At 36.5% G+C, this 17,254-nt stretch overlaps 1 protein-coding gene across 1 annotated transcript in view; it reads left to right on the plus strand.

Annotated features, from left to right (window-relative positions):
* The window catches only part of LOC149067657 (glycerophosphocholine cholinephosphodiesterase ENPP6-like), a 406,701-nt gene that overhangs the window by 290,434 nt on the left and 99,013 nt on the right, over nucleotides 1–17,254 (plus strand). The window contains exon 2 of the mRNA XM_089252525.1: nucleotides 15,031–15,218. Coding sequence (XP_089108651.1) covers nucleotides 15,031–15,218 — 188 coding nt within the window. The remainder of the gene's footprint in view (nucleotides 1–15,030; nucleotides 15,219–17,254) is intronic.

A 17,254-nucleotide genomic window follows, 5' to 3' on the forward strand; every position in this document is an offset into this window, starting at 1 on the left:
ATACATATTTCCCCTCCAGCCTAGCAATGTAGGGAGACGTTTCGGACCATGGGTTCCTATGCAATTTTAAATCCTTTTGTGATGTTCTCTAACACACCCCTAAACTTTATACCTCTATTTATGGGGCACCCTGAATAAGACAACCATATTTTTTATGGGCAGTGTATTATATTTTATCATAATTACGAGACAATTGTAATCATATCTTACACTGAAATAAAATAAAAAATAAAAAATTGTTCCTTTAATGGGTTGCTGCGCAGATACATTCGGCATCCATATTTTGTGGGCACCTCGTTTCCTCAACTCTTCAAAGAGAAATTGAATGTGTCAAACATGTAGTAAAATTTGTGAATTTTACTTCGCATTTTTTTTTCCGCAAATAACAAATATTTTTCTCTGCAAAGTTCAATTCGCGAGGAGTTGATCCCAATTTCTTTTGCATTTCAAAAAATCTTCACGACACATTGAGAGCTTATAGTGTTCCTCAAGAATACGAGTATAGAGCTACATTACGTTCTCCATAGACTTTGGTATTCACTTTTTGCGTCGATTATTTTTTATTTTTTTTCCATTCTTAGACGCTCTAAAAAATTTGTTAGTCGCGATTACAACTAGACGGAGATGAATAATCATAAACTCCAGATGGTTGGCAGCTGTGAACAGTCCTTTTTTGTCAGGGAAATTAAAAAGACAAGAAGTGCCGTGGTTATGAAAAAGAAGTATCGTGCGATTTTGCCCTTATCACGCGAATTAAACGTCAATGATTACTTGGCACAAATCTCTCCTGACCTGCAAAATGATTGTCCGATATCGAGACATCATTTTCATACGGTACAACCAATTTCAGAATTTTATAGGCCAATATCCTGAGCTTGGATTTTTCTAAAAAATATTCACCGACTCTTTTGCTCTGTGAGTAGGACTATTACGTGTTTAGCTTAGACCAGGGGTGGCCAACAGCTGGCCCGCTGGCCGTGAGGTAATTTCCTTGCGGCCCATGACTGTCATTTTCTACAGCAGACATGACTAATAGACTATTTACATTGATTACTTCTAGTGACGATGGTAATTAGTAGAGCCCGGAAGTTCAGGTAAAATGCCAATTGTCTTTTTTTTTGTAAAAATTCCTTTTTTGAATTTTTTCTGCCGTAAATTCCTATTTCAATACTGTTTTGTGTTTATTCGTGAATTTTAGAGGCCATTTTGTGTACTTTGAATTAACTTTTTCTTTCTCAAATTTTCAACGCTTAGTGTTATGGAAGGGTCTAAATTTTAAACTTGTTCCCGCAAGAAGTCGATTGCCCCCAATCTGATTTCTTCATTGCAGGTAATGGAGGGGAGGGGGATTTTTAAACTTCTCAAACATGTTATTTAAGTAACCGGTAATCATATGTAAAAATTATGTGCAATTTGGTTAAGAAATCGAAAGAGCATCAAAAATATGTTGATTCGCCTGCCAGGAAAAAATACTTTTACTAGCTTTCCGAATTAATAAATATATTATATAAACATGTTTATATATCTTCTTTTTAAGAAATTTATGGTTTCACATTACTACTTTAATAAAATTTCATGCAGTTGAACTTTTTAATTCTAGAGAGATATGCTGCAGTCAAATATCGCTTGATATAATTTTTACATCTTATTTTGGTCAGTGGACAAATTTTGTTTGATTTCGAGCCAGTTCAAGTTTCGATTTTATGCTTTTATTAAAGCATGTCTAAAAAATTAGTTTAATTTTTTTGTATCATCTGTTTTTGACTGAATGTTATTTTCTAATTTTACACGTATAAACTTTGGTCCTATTTTTTCACATTCTAGCGTGTTTTTATCCGAGAAAGCAATTTCTCAATAATTTACAGAATAATTGATTATTTTGATAAGTTGTGTCTACTTACAAAATAACAGGATACAGTGAAATAGCTGTTAATACTACGTTCCTTCTTCTTTCATGAGCCTGAGCTATTAAAGTAACGTTAAGACTTTTTATGTTCATTGTAGTGTATTTTCTAGTTTTATTTATTATGTTTCGAATCAAAAAACGGCTGGACAAATTGCCTGACTAGCAAAAGGCATGTAAAAATTTTGACTGGGCAAAAAAACTCTTATCTTATTCCAGGAAGCACCATTAATAAAGTCGGGAATATATTGCGCGGTTAAGCAAGAAAGTTCCACATCCAAACACGATAATTTTTTGTGTTGAAAACAGAAGCAGTCATATTTAAATTTCGACATAGTAGGTTGGTGCCATTCCACGTTTGAAGCAGACTAAAACTTTTCCAAACCAAAATACCGATATTGGGTTCCAAGAAGGTGACTCAACTAATAAGAATACATGTATCACAAATCTGGTTCCGTGTAATCTCATGGACATACGAACTTACATGAGCAATAGGTAATGGTACGTGCGAGCATCCCTTCACATCCACAGGTAGTCTGCCTGGTCCATACGAAGCTAGTTCGTTTTACCTTGGTATCATCACGGGTTTACTGTAACAGTCAACACTATTCCCACGACTGGCTTTTAGCACGCTTTCCATCCAATAATAAAACTCCTTTTGTTCAAAGTCTACCGGTGCGTGAAACAATTCTTTGAGCTTCTATTCGACCCATGCGGCCCGGTTATCGAATCAGGAGTAAGGGATAAAAATAATTGCAGGAAAATGTAGAAAAAATGTTTTGTCTGCAAAATTTCAAACTATGGATGTAATTGAATGAACTAATTAGCAAAAGAAACTAATTTTTTATGCACATTGCATCTACTAGCTGGGAACCGGAAAAATTATGGATATGAATCAGTTTATGAAGCCCTGGAGTAAAGGGTAAAATCTTAATGACTAAATTGCCTGTTTTTCACCATATTACTTGTGGCGGACACAAATCTGAGTTTTCAGGGTAATATTACTGGTGCGACTTATACACCGGAGTGTTGTTGCTGCAGCTGACCATTATGTTGGCCCTTGAATAGAGAGAAGCTGAGCATCCCTGGCCTACACCATAGTTTTCCAAACTTTTTCTTCACATCACCCCCCCCCTCCCCTCCCAATGCAGCCAACCCATACCATCCTGTATTAAACCCGAAGCTTCTACCGTCCCCCGGACCCTTCCATCCTTCCACGGGGGGATATTTGCCCACTTTGGGGAACACTGGCCTAGACTTTTGGTGAAATTGGAGTGCTCCAATCAAACAAAAGAAAACTATCCATTTCGGTTTTACCGTTATTTCGAGTCACAAAAATTTTCTAGCGGGCCTTACGTATATTTGAATAAGTATTTTCTTTACGCCGATAAAATGAAATGTTTCTCGACAGAATGATGAAGATATAGATTGTCTTCGAGTGACGTTTTGCTTGCCAAAAGTTTCCTTGCAAATTTTTCATACTAAACTTCGGTGGCTAGACAAAATAAACGTATAAGAAGTATAGATTTTAGTCTTTTATACAGTACAATTTCTTTTGTGTATTCTGCCTGTTCGTACGTGACCATCAATACAACAAACTGTCGAAACGCAATTCAAATAGAAAAACACGGGTGAACTTGGAAATGAATAACAGAACCTGACCCATTGGAAATAGAGATAGTCGACATTTACAAAAGATATACCTTCTTCAATCTACTCGAAAAAAAAAGGCGCCAAAGACACGCATTTTTTGCAAACCTCTACATTTCATTTCCCTGGAATACGTTTTCTTGCCCCAAAAAACTCCAACTCCAGCATTTTCTAGAATTTTAAATGACACGTAGAGGCTCGTTTTTCTTGGTAGCCCTTCGGTGTGGGAGCCAACGACAGCACAACTTGAAAATCGGGAGACGCTTTTGAAGAGCGTCGGTGCAAAGCACACCTCTATCGGATTTCGTATAAAATATAAAGATCGGGACGGAATGTAAAATAATGGTATATTTTGGAAGAGGAAAAAAAAAACAGATGAACGTAAAAGGGGGGCCGAAATGACTCGAGATGGTATTTTTATATCAACGTTGCACGTCCCAAAAGTTTTCTTTCTGCCGCGTGAATGAAATGCACTGACGACTGTAATATCCAACTCTTGGGAAAACTGAAGCACTTCCAGAGGAATTGAGAAGCATGGCTATTTCTCTCTTTTATTTTTAAAATCCATTTCCTGATGCGCTCTCTTCTCGAGATTTATGTTTACATTTTTCTTTCGGCATTATTGTTAGCATTAGAACATGTATGTAGAATCAAAAATATATTCGGCCTGACGTTTGTTATTCCTTTAGCATGCCTTCGCATGTTGTGCGACTTTCGTATTTTCTTTTCGCATATATTTTGTTGAGCAATACAATCTGATAATCAGGACCCCCGATGTTGATGACATTTGTATTTTTTGCATCTTTTGAATTTTTTTGCTTCTGATTGGTATTTTTGTGGCATTTTCGGGATATTTTTTCAGTTTAAAAATTTTTTGACAATGAAAAGGATTGCAAAAATTATGTGAATACTGATTGCATTGAGTAGTTATAAAAAAAATATGCTTGAAATTTTTTGGAAAATAAAATAAAAGGTGCTTTTGGGCACCCATAGGCATTCACAGAATTTTCTCAGGCTGAGGGGTTCGTTTTTAACTGCAAAAAATATTACCCCTTCCCCCCCCCCCCCCCAGTACGCAAGTCATGGCCCTCACATTTAGTAACAGGGGCCCTTCGGTCAGATTCTTTGAGCTTCTCAATGGTGAATTTCTTGTAAAAAAACAAAAAATTGATAAGAATTGTCTCAGGTTCCCGGATGGGAGCCCTGTCAACCCCACGTTTGTGCGGCCATAACACCAGTGTTCCCAACCGATTCATGAATTATAACTCGTTTATTTAAAAAATTGTGAATGAAATGTAAAGTTGAGAAAAAAATTACACATGATTTTGATGCAATTAAAACTTTTTCTGACTTTGTTTTATTATTTTGATGACTTTCTTTTCAATTTTGTTTTAGGTTCATTTTTGCAAGTTTTTAGGGCATTTTTTAAAGCCATTATTCTAGATATTTTTTGGGGCAACAACAACCGGGCCTTGTTGATATAATTGGTTCTCATTGCAAAAGATAAATTATTCGGTGGTTTTACGTTTTGAATGAGACATAGGTATTGTTGTGACATTTACTGTTTCTTGGAATCCGATCAGTTTCGATTTCTTCGCCGATCCGATTCGATCTTCTTCAATATTATTCGATCTTATCCGATTTTAAGGTATGGTGATACTTCGGCTTATGAATCTTTCAGCTAACGGAGATTTCTATTTTTTTGTCTCGATTAACGAATATGGATTCTGCCAACGAACATTTTCATTGATATGGATGCACATTTTCACATAACACACGACGTCGTGAGATAAATTTTAACGCCAATCATCATCAGAGAATTACTGTAACTTGAGCTCTATTAACTCATGTCCCCCTTTCTTTTTCATGTCCGCCAAAATCTTTTTCGAGCTGTTCTTCCGCTTCTCTTTCTGAAAGTCTTTGAATCATTTCATGTAAAATAAAAGATTCGGTTCATAGAAAATACATTAAAAAGAAAATGAAACCCGAGTTTTCAGATTATGCGTTCTTTCAGTGCAGGACTCCTAGCACCAAACTGAACAGTCTTTAAATTCTAGGGTTCTGAATCTTCAGAAGCCCGTGGTCCGGTTGACTTCCTTTTTGTGAATGGGAGGCCAGGTTATACAAACGATTAATGGGAGATAAATGAGTAAAAATGAAACGTTGAGTCGCTCACGGCCCGGCTTGACTGAATTCACGGCCCAGTACTCGCAGTTGAGAAACTCCCGGATATATTCAAGAAACGGACTTGAAAAGTGAAGGGAGAGTTGAAGGTTGTTATCCGAGGTATCATTGCGTTAAGCTATATGAAATGTTAGTCAATCGATCCATCTTTGTCAGTGTAGGAACCATGACAATTATAAGATAAATTTGATAGGGAGAAGAAATACTCGTAAAATACCGGGAAAATTCAAATGTGTCGTAAGATACGGGCCTATTGACGGTGAAGTTAGTCGAAAGCACTCAGAAATATGACACGAGCTAGAGCAATCTCCATGACCGTTAAGAAAACTGACAGCAGCAGCAACAACACCGTCACAAAATTTAATAGTCGAGGATGAAAGTGAATGCCCCAAAGGACGGTTACGAGCAGATACGGCTTGTTGCGTAATTAGCTACAACAAAGTTTTGAATAAACCGAGAGTTGACAAACTCTCACATTGTTTTCTTACTTTTTCGTTTAGAAATTGTTTAATCTTCAATAAGAGAGCTTAAGCTTTATGGAGGTTTGAATCTCCCCCCCCCCCCATTCTCTGAATGATACTGCTTTTTTTTAAATTTATGTCATTGGCAATGTGGTTAATGGAAAGTTTACAACCGAAAATAGCATCATACCAAGTAATTAAAACAATATTTTGTCTGTTAACTGCTCGATGACATTTCGCTTTTTGGCATTAGATGTTTTGGATTGCACACAAGGTTGTTATAAATAAATTGACACTACCTAGACGTATGTACGTATGCCCATTCTGATGGAGGTATTTTGATGGGTACATAGCAGAGGTGGCCAACAACTGGTTCCTGAAGTTATTTTGTACAGCCCGTGACAAGATAAAAGTACCGTGAAAAAATTAAATTTTTGATCATTATTTGAACTATCGGTTCCAACAGCAGATTTCTTGATTAACAAACTGCTTACAAACTTCTTATTTCTAGTGACGAAATTAATTTAATAAGTAACTAATTAATTCAATCAAAATGGAGCGGCTTATATACACAGAAGTTGCACCACTGATGCGGCCCTCAAACAGAAAGAAGTTGGCCATTGCCTGGTATATAGGATATATGGACCATGGTGGAAAAAAGATTCAATTTAAAAGTAGTTTAATTTTCGACCAGGTGAAAAATTTACCCTTTTTTTTATCGCAATCAACTTTTTTCCCATGGTCCAAATAACGTATATACCGAGTTACAATGGAAAATACGGCCACCATAACGGTCGCTACCTAGGTCGGAGTGGTGTCAGTATAATTCTACTGAAATTACTCATCTTAATTACACTGGCACAATTCATTTTAATTATGCTCACTCTACTCAGCTTAATTATACTACTTTACCGCACACCAACTCCGGTTATATATCACCATACGGTAATTTCCAACCTGTGGAGTTGGGTGGGAAATGAATGCGCAATCTGTCGGTGGTCGCCCCAGGCTCGGTAGGTAAATAATTTGTTTCTGATGTTCTTTGCCCGGATTCGGGCCTGTGGGTGGATCTTGACGGTAACCTTCATAGTGGAAGACAAGTATCTTACCACTGCGCCACTCCGGCGCCTGCTTAAGTATACTGACACTACTGAACTTGATTAATTCAGCTTAATTATACTGACGCTACTGAACTTGATCGACTCAGCTTAATTATACTGACGCTACTGAACTTGATCGACTCAGCTTAATTATACTGACGCTACTGAACTTGATCGACTCAGCTTAATTATACTGACGCTACTGAACTTGATCGACTCAGCTTAATTATACTGACGCTATTGAACTTGATCGACTCAGCTTAATTATACTGACGCTACTGAACTTGATCGACTCAGCTTAATTATACTGACGCTACTGAACTTGATCGACTCAGCTTAATTATACTGACACTACTCCGACCTATGTAGCGCCCGTTGTGGTGGACGTATTTCATTGAAACTTGGTATATACATTATTTGGACCATCGGGAAAAGATAACTGTTTTAAAAAGCGCCACTTTTTCACCTGGTGGTCAAAACTGAAATTATTTTTGAATTGAATCTTTCTTCCTCACCCCTGGTCAGAACTAGAGTTTTATGCGCACGTTTCTCCGAGTATAAAATTAAATTGAGACCCCCCCCCCTTGAATGCATACTTCGAAGTATAGATAGATATTTGGTCTAACATTTATTCCTTTCGAATTTTATTCGTTTGTATTGTCAACATATCCATAAGAATACTTGCCGAAAATCTCATAAAGTAAAATTAGGTTTCTTTTGTGTTCTTGAAAATCTTTTGTGTGCTTTTTATTGGATTTATATTTGGTGTCACGAAGTGCATTTAAGTGGAAAGCACAAGATTCAATCAAATGAAAGAAAAGTATTGTGTGAAGTTCAGCGAATCACAAAAAAACTCTTCGAGACACGCGCTTCATTCAAGTTCAAATTCAGAATTTGACACCTGAATGAAGCACGTTGTAGTTGCATTTAAGTTAAAATTCAATAAAATATGGAGGGCGAGTCTCTGTGGATATTGAGAAAATAATAACTAAGCTATTCACAAAAAACACTAAAGTTTATCCACCGTTAAGAATTTTCCGTTCTAATTTCTCCAGTAATACGAAATATAAAAAGTTCAAATGTATGCGAAAATTCTTAGCATTAATTTTTGATAGACGAATGAATATCATGGAAATTTTTGAATTTGGTATTAGACAGCCACTTGGTATGTAATGTTAGCGAAATTTGCCTCTTTCTTCACTGTTTTCTTGCATAAATTGCCAAGAGGATATATTGAAAGTCATTTTCATGCATTTGTACAATGTGTGATCATTATCGGCTTACGTGAATAGTTTTTCGATATCTAAGCGAAATTTGCCTTTTTCTTCACTATAGCACCATTCATTAGTGAATGCAACGTAACTACAATCAATAAGTTCGTAAAGCCAGCATATCCACCATAATATTTAGGTACACTGCATTCCATGCCATTAGAGCACCTTCATTATAGGACTGGCATAAGCAACGTAGTATTATCATGCCATACGTAGTTGTATGCAGATGTTGGCTGTCTCCTTATTTGACACAGAAATTAGATAGGAGCAGAATTATAGAATATCATACACTATCGTATCTGACATTACGCCTTCTCCTTTCTACATTCGTAGAAACATCGGTTAGAAACAGAGAGCCTCGATCGACAGAAAGCAACTTCTGAAGAACTAAATATGATGATACTGGAACTTCATGAAATTGCTTCGTGTTCTAAAATCATTTTTCAACTGAAATATTTCTCCAGCGTTGTTAGAGGGAAATAAATGTTTAAATCTAGAAAGATGAATTCACGTGCTAAATCCCTGATTCAAAGATAACCCATAACTCCACCAAAAAAGTATTTTTTTATTAGTACATATCGTTGGCGTTCATGCAAAAGTCACCAAGTCCAAATTTGTAGTTTTGAGATATAATCAATTTAAACTTTTGAGTAATTATTAAAAATAGTAAAAATAATTTTTGCAGACTTGTAACTTCTACAGTAGGTTTATTTATGGTTAGATAATTGGTTTATGTCATGAAATAGAGTTAATTGGAAGTTCTGGTCGACTGCTGTAGTCCGTCAAAAGGTGTTTTGAGGACTTGATGACTTTTGCTTGCCAAAGTGTGAACCTGATTCTATGAATAATTTTGAATCAGACGACTCGACACTGATTTTATTATCGAAGATATTTCAGTGATTTGGGTGACTTTGAGGTGCTGAATCCGAATCTGGCATTTGTTTTTCCTGACTGGCTCCAGTTTTTGAGATAAAGTGAAAATTAAACTTCAATAGTAATGCATAAGCAGCATACAAATCACATATTGAAACTATGCGAAATGTATAAATCCATAATAAACTTAAAATTAATACGCATAGATTACTGATGTCTGATTAATGATATAAATGCAATAATGTAGTGAATAAAATAGGAAAATAAATAAAAACCGCTAAAATTTTTAAGACTAAAATTTCAGTGCAAGTCGTTTGAACCAAATACATCAATATAGCTGCAGATTTTGGTTTTATGATTCTGACCACCGCATGCGTCGGAGAAATGTGACACCTCTTCAATATTTCCTGGAAGTTTAGCTAGAAAATTGTACATGCGTGTTCCGATTTCTAAACTACCACGCTTACGATTACCAATTAGCGACTCTTTTGCGTTCAAGTGAACCCTTTATACACCTCGTGCTAAGGTAGCTCAAATTTCTATAAAACAGCTAGCTATAGCTAATTTTTTATTCAAAGTTTTTCAAATGTCTGAGTGATTAGCTATTGTCCTGGGGAGAATTGTCTGGTTTTTTGGAAATCATGTCGCAGCTGCTTTGAAACGTCCTACTCAAAGAACTGTTTCCCGTAAACTTTTCCATTCTGGTTTAGATTATTTAATTGTCATTTTTCTCGGAATAACGAATAAATGCCTCCGTTGTGAAATGACCGCTTAGTCCTTTCGAGGTCGTAGACCAGTTACAATGATCGCTGCGTTATGTCAACAACAATTATGAGAGATCCCTCCTCCTTCACTTCTGAAATTAGAACAAAAGGAAGTCCTTAATGAATGGAATTTTTCCTCGAAACTACTTTATATTGCAAAGTTGAATAACGAAATAATATATATTTTGCTTGTAAAAATAAAATTTCGGTGCTGATATAATTTAACGATGGAATGTTTTTCTACATACAGTATTTTTTTTTATGCAAAAGTTTATTCGTGTATGATATCATTCGGGCTCTCCTAAAGTCATTCTTTTGCTTTTCCGAGATTTAGTTCGTCCTGGACTGGAGTATGCTGTATGGTCGGGGTTCCGAAACTGTGCTCCGTCAAAGATTTCTTGGTGCTCCGCGAAAAGATTGGAAAATAAATAAGTCATTTTCCCAAGTGTTTCGAAATTTATATTTATACTAGGTTAAAAAGCTGGTAGTCATCTTTTTTGAATCAACTTAAGAAAATGTTTTTACTATGATAAAATGTATCGGAGCAAACATCGGAAGTTTTGTTTTTGAACTAAATTGCATTTATTCGATCAATGGGCATTTCCAGATTTATTTCTTCTTGGGTTGAGTCCATGCATTAAGATAGCACTGCATCATGCCATTATCGAATCATGATGAGATTGTACGATTTCAATTTCACATGTTGATCATGGTTTCATGTGCCTTCACTATATTTTCAGCTTCACAACAGCCCAGCAAAGTTGGAAATAAGATTAGTTCTGTGCTCAGATAACAAAATGTAATAAGCCACTTTTCAAAATTTCACGAAGGCAAATTTGTAAACAATATTTTTCAAAAATGTGGTACTGTGGCTTTCTGACTTATCGCAATTTGCCCTCGTTATAACAAGCCAACAAAGACGCGTGGTCCAGGACCTGGCCTGGCCACGGAGGAGGGCTCACCCGAGCCAACAAGCCAACAAAGAAAGACGCGTGGTCCAGGACCTGGCCTGGCCACGGCGGAGGCTCACCTGAGCCAACAAGCCAATGAGGGAAAACGTGGTCCAGGACCTGGCCTGGCCACAGCGGAGGGCTCACCCGAGCCAACAAGCCAACGAGGAAAGACGCGTGGTCCAGGACCTGGCCTGGCCACGGCGGAGAGCTCACCCGAGCCAACAATAAAAGACGCGTGGTCCAGGACCATGCCACGGTGGAGGCTCACCCGAGCCAACAAGCCAACGAGGGAAAACGTGGTTCAGGACCTGGCGCTTGGCCACAGAGAAAAACAAAGGGCTCAAGTTCAATAAAGCTAAAAAAAGACATCAGAAGAGCTCATCGGAATAAATTGTATATTGCATAATAGAAATATTTAAATCTGTATATACTTTTTTTTTTTAATAATGTGTTTTTATATTCAATGTTCATGTATTTTACATTTTTATATGCATACTAAAGCACCCGACATCGCCCAGCTCCCTCATCCGGGGCAATGGCTAAAATTGACAATGGTCGATAGAGCCTGGGTGGTGCACGGAATGAAATGAAATGGAATGCCTTCGTTGGTTCCACATAAACCGAAAGAGATGGACGAAATTTTGTCACCTTCGAAAATTTTGACGAACGAGACTGAAGAATGCGAAAAACTCAATTTTTTGAGAAAAGTGACTTGTGGCATTTTCCCATCTGACCACCGAGTTATTCCATGGCATTTTCTCTTAATTGTCGATTGTCTGTTCACTGTGTTTTCCAGCCTGTAGCTCCGAGGCGTGAATGCTAGCCGATCTCCCAGTTAAAAAGTCTCACCACTGAGAGCAACAAGCCTACGGTACAAATATTTAATCATTACACTGCCCGAAAAAACTGTTTTTGTGGCATTTTCGGGATATTTTTTCAGTTTAAAAATTTGTTGACAATGAAAAGGATTGCAAAAATTATGTGAATACTGATTGCATTGAGTAGTTATAAAAAAAATATGCTTGAAATTTTTTGGAAAATAAAATAAAAGGTGCTTTTTGGCACCCATAGGCATTCACAGAATTTTCTCAGGCTGAGGGGGTTCGTTTATAACTGCAAAAAATATTACCCCTTCCCCCCCCCCCCCCCAGTACGCAAGTCATGGCCCTCACATTTAGTAACAGGGGCCCTTCGGTCAGATTCTTTGAGCTTCTCAATGGTGAATTTCTTGTAAAAAAACAAAAAATTGATAAGAATTGTCTCAGGTTCCCGGATGGGAGCCCTGTCAACCCCACGTTTGTGCGGCCATAACACCAGTGTTCCCAACCGATTCATGAATTATAACTCGTTTATTTAAAAAATTGTGAATGAAATGTAAAGTTGAGAAAAAAATTGCACATGATTTTGATGCAATTAAAACTCTTTCTGACTTTGTTTTATTATTTTGATGACTTTCTTTTCAACTGCCGAAAAAACTGTTTTCCCGCAAATTTTTTAATTATTTTCGAGGTATGTTTTTCGTTGGGTTGCTGTATTTTAGTTATATTCGACGTCCATATTTTTATGGGTATCTTTTTTTCAGCCCCCTCGTTGGACATTTTGTGTATTGTGGCCTTTGTACTAATATTTGCATTCAGTATTTATTCATATAATTTTTAAAGCTTTCAACTGGAAAAAATCAATTTAGTCTTTTGAAATTCTTAAAATATTCGCACAACTCTGAAATACTTATTTTTTGTAAAAGTATACCATCCTAGTAGCACTAATATTTGCTTATATGGTCCATCTACACTTCCCTCTTTGAAAAAGTGCTTGACCCTATGAATCTCGAATCAACTTAACGATATCATACTATTTTTGTGTGATTATATAGCATTCAGCATAAAATAAGTTAATGCTTTTAACAAAATGGCTTCCACCAGTTACTGGGAATAATAAAATGCTGCATGATATCAATTAGAAAAAAAAATCATACACAATCTTCTACCACATTCTCGCAGCTCCAGTTCATTTTACATATCTTATGATTTAAAAGAAGAAATTCTTTCATGTTTGTGAGGGATATATAAGCGTTCATATATAAAGTGGCACTTGAAACAATCGTCGGTAAATAAGAAGTCAAGACACGTACCCCCAATAAGTTTTCGATCAGAAGAAAAGTTAAGAAATTCAAAGCAACATCTGAGGCTTCATTTATTTTTGAACACCGCGTTTACTTTATGCATTCGAATGAGATGATCAGCCAAAGACTGTTGAGTCGTGCCCTAATCTAAGGCACCTGCAATACTCAGCAGACTCGTCGTCCTGCATCCTAGAGCGTCAAGACCAGTTTTCTGTTTAAGATGACGTCTAATCGTTCAAAAAAGCGGCATAGGGAACAACTTTTGGCTGTAGTGAAAATATTGACGTCAAACTTAGCACATGGCGGATGAGCGCATAAGCGGATACAATTTCTTAGGATGGGGGGGGGGGGGGGCGGTTGTTCACCTTCACCTACCCACCTATTTCAGTAATACAATTTTTTAAATAAATGGGGGAGGCAATCGCGCACCCTTTGCCCTCCTCCTGTGTCCACCTATGGATGTTGTGGTTTCCTGGAGCTTTACCATGATCATGTGGTATGATGATTGCATCTTCACGATGGATGTAAATTCGAGCTGCCACAGCTGCCTAGAATTTAAATATATCAACTCTTCAAATCAAAACTACCGATTAAACGCGGGGCATTTGTTGAAAATTAGAAAGTCGAAAGTAATCCACTGTCTCAAAGTTGAAACCCAGTTTACGAAAAATAATTTCCCCGTTAAATTGAATTTAGAATTTAAAAATTTCTACACCGCAAAATACGTGGAAAGCAACTAAAAATCAATAGATTTATAAATCGAAAGAAATACAAAAAAAAAGGAAAGAGAACTGGTTTAAGTAGCTATTTAAAGAATCTTTGAACATCACACTAGGAAAGTGTTATCACAAAATATAATACCAAACTCTACCAATTTTTTTTCATTACCACTTCTTAGGCCGGAATTATAAAAGTTTTTTGATAAAACGTGAAAAATTCAACCAATAAGATCAACGGTTGCATTTGCTCGAATGCAACCGATGCACCTATTGGTTGAATTTTTAAAGTTTTATAAAAGATCTTTTATCAAACTTTTATAGTATAATCCCGGCCTTATGCGAGCGATCCACGGCTGTAATGGCAAAAGTGTTTTATTATTTTCTAGGTGCAACACTGGCGTGATAATGCAATCCTGTCAAAGAGAAGATTGCACACACTCATTTCGTTTTTGTTATTCCCCTATTTTATATATTTTACCGACTTGAATTAGAACGATATTACACTATAAAAGTTTGATAAAAGTCATTTTATAAAACTTGAAATATGCCTCCAATAAGATTATTGGTTACATTCTAGAAAATGCAACCGATGATCTTATTGGTAGCATTTTTCAAGTTTTATAAAAAGAATTTTATCAAATGTTTATAGTGTAATCCCGGCCTAAGGCTCAGGTACGTCATTCATGTTGCAATTCGAGATTGTCAACGATACTGACAAAATAATTCAAGAATAATAACGAATTATTTTTTTATGTGTTTGATCGATTCTTGATGCAGAGCATGTTTTACTCGGCGCACTATACTGTATATTCAATTTAAAAACCGTCTTTTAGGGATACTGGTTGTCATATCTCTTTTATATATATTCAGAAAACATATGAATAATAAGATTTGTTTCTCTCTAACGAGACGATATATGTGTATATATATATATATATATATATAAAATTAAACATTCGTTGCAAATCCATTTTTTATGTGTAATATTACCAAGTGATTGCAGCTAAAGAATAAAAATCTGTTGCAGGTCTGTATGCGGAAAATCATGGATTTGTGAATAATATGATGTATGATTCGTACTACAATGACTTCTTTTTGATGGGTCCAAATGAAACGGCCTCCGTGGCTCACTGGTGGAACTCTGCTGAGCCACTGTGGATAACTGCCGAGAAGAATGGCTTAAGGAGCGCTCTTTTCTGGTGGGACGGATGTCAGGTATGTACAGTACATACAACGAACAAGTCTAATGAATACCTGATGTATGTATTATCATTTGTGCTATAATTAAAGCGTATTCTTATGAATTTAGAACCGTCTTCCCCAAATTTATCGACTCTGTTCTGCGTGTATTTTAGGAAAGAACACAGCTAAATTGTTTCATGAAAATATATTTCTCATTATTGTCATCTCTTTTTCATAATTCTTATTATTGTCTCGTATATGCTAGTGACTATTACGACTTAATGTTTAAATTTCAGTCGCTGAATTCCACTAATTATGAGATAAACAAGATTCACGATGACAAAGATAATCGATAAAATGCATTATTTATTGCGTACACATGGAAAAACAATCAGCTTGGTTGATTGCATCGTAAATATTATTATACCTGACATACGGTACTCTGTTCACTCTGCTCTTCTTCTCGATATTTGGTGAAGACGAATGAAAAACAAGGCATCGTCTTTCGTAGAAAGATTTTCTTGAAGTAGCTACGACACATAAGCAGAAGCAAACCACATTTTATGGATTAAAATCTCATCACAATATTCTTCAGGTACCATAACTATAGGCTGTCGTTATATTATTCTAAATGTGAATCGACATTTATTCGATTTTTTTTAAATTCCGTAATACAAAATAATTTTATACGTGAATACACTCTTGCGATTTGGAATCACAATACCAAGAAAGATATAGGTTACAAAAAAAAAATTATGTATTAGAAGGATTTTTAGAGAGAATGTCCAAAGATGGATGTCACTATCCATACGAAGGTTTTCAACAGCTGGCTGATGCGAAGATTAATTCAGGAAAGAAAGCAAATTCAACTGCCCTTGCAGGGAATCGAAAACACGTCCTACTAATTTGCCGGGTAGGCCATTACCTCCTAGAGGTTCAAGCCGTAGAACGGGTATCTGTGACGTCACTAAGTTATACAAATACAAGGCCACAACAGGCAAAATGCCCAACGAGGTGACTGAGAAAAAGATGCCCATAACAAATATGGATGTCATATATTTCAGAAATGCAGCAACCCAATTAAAAATGTAATTACAAACAATATATATATATATATATATATATTTACATGATGAAATATTATACAATGTCCATAAAGAATACTTATGGTTGTCTAATTCTAAGTATCGATAGCTTCTCGGTTTACCCCAACATGTTTATCGTGTTTCATTTTAAACGTGTCAATTGTGTTACAATTTACTACCTCCGGGGGTAAGTTATTTCATTTATTAACAACCCTATTAGAGAAAAATTCCCTGCGACACCATAACCTCGCATTGTCCCTTACCAATCGATACTGCTGTCCCCTTGTAAAAGCAGTCGATTGACAGTATACTTACCATAATTCATGGCCCATCCTATCCATTCCGCTGAAAATTTTGAACACTTCGATCATATACACTCCCCGAAACCTGCGTTCATCCAATGTAAACATATTCAAAAAATGAAGTCTCTCTTCATAACTCAACGCGTAGCTCTTCTCTGCCCCCCTTCAACCAAGTCTATGTCCCTCCGTAGGTACGGTCTCCTAAACCTTACAGCATACTCCAGTCCAGGACGAACTAAGCCTCGAAAAAGCGGAAGAATGACTTTAGGAGAACGCGAAGAGACCTTCTTGAAAATGAGATCAAGCATTCTATTCGGATTTTTGACCACCGCTGAACAATGTTCAGAAAACCTAAGCCGCTCGTCAATGAGAATTCCCAAATCGGTGATCCTAGTTGCATCCGGGATAGTGACACCATTCAACTCGTAAGAGAAACGTGGATTGTTCGAACCAAAATAAATGACCATACACTTTTGTCAACGCTAAACGTCATGTTTCCATTCATTTGCCCATGCTGCAATCTTGTTTAAGTTGGTCTGGAGCCCTATTGCTTTGATTCCCGATTACCTCGATTAGCTTCACATGATCTGCGAATTTGCTAGTAATCCCATTGATACCCTGATGGAGTTTATCTATAAAAAGTGAAAAAGTATGGGGCAAAGGACGCGTCCTTGAGGAAGGA

This window comes from Pholcus phalangioides, unplaced genomic scaffold (assembly GCF_987345545.1).
Source record: "Pholcus phalangioides strain wild (caught in Gottingen) unplaced genomic scaffold, Ppha-v1.0 ptg000029l_1, whole genome shotgun sequence".
NCBI lineage: Eukaryota > Metazoa > Arthropoda > Arachnida > Araneae > Pholcidae > Pholcus > Pholcus phalangioides.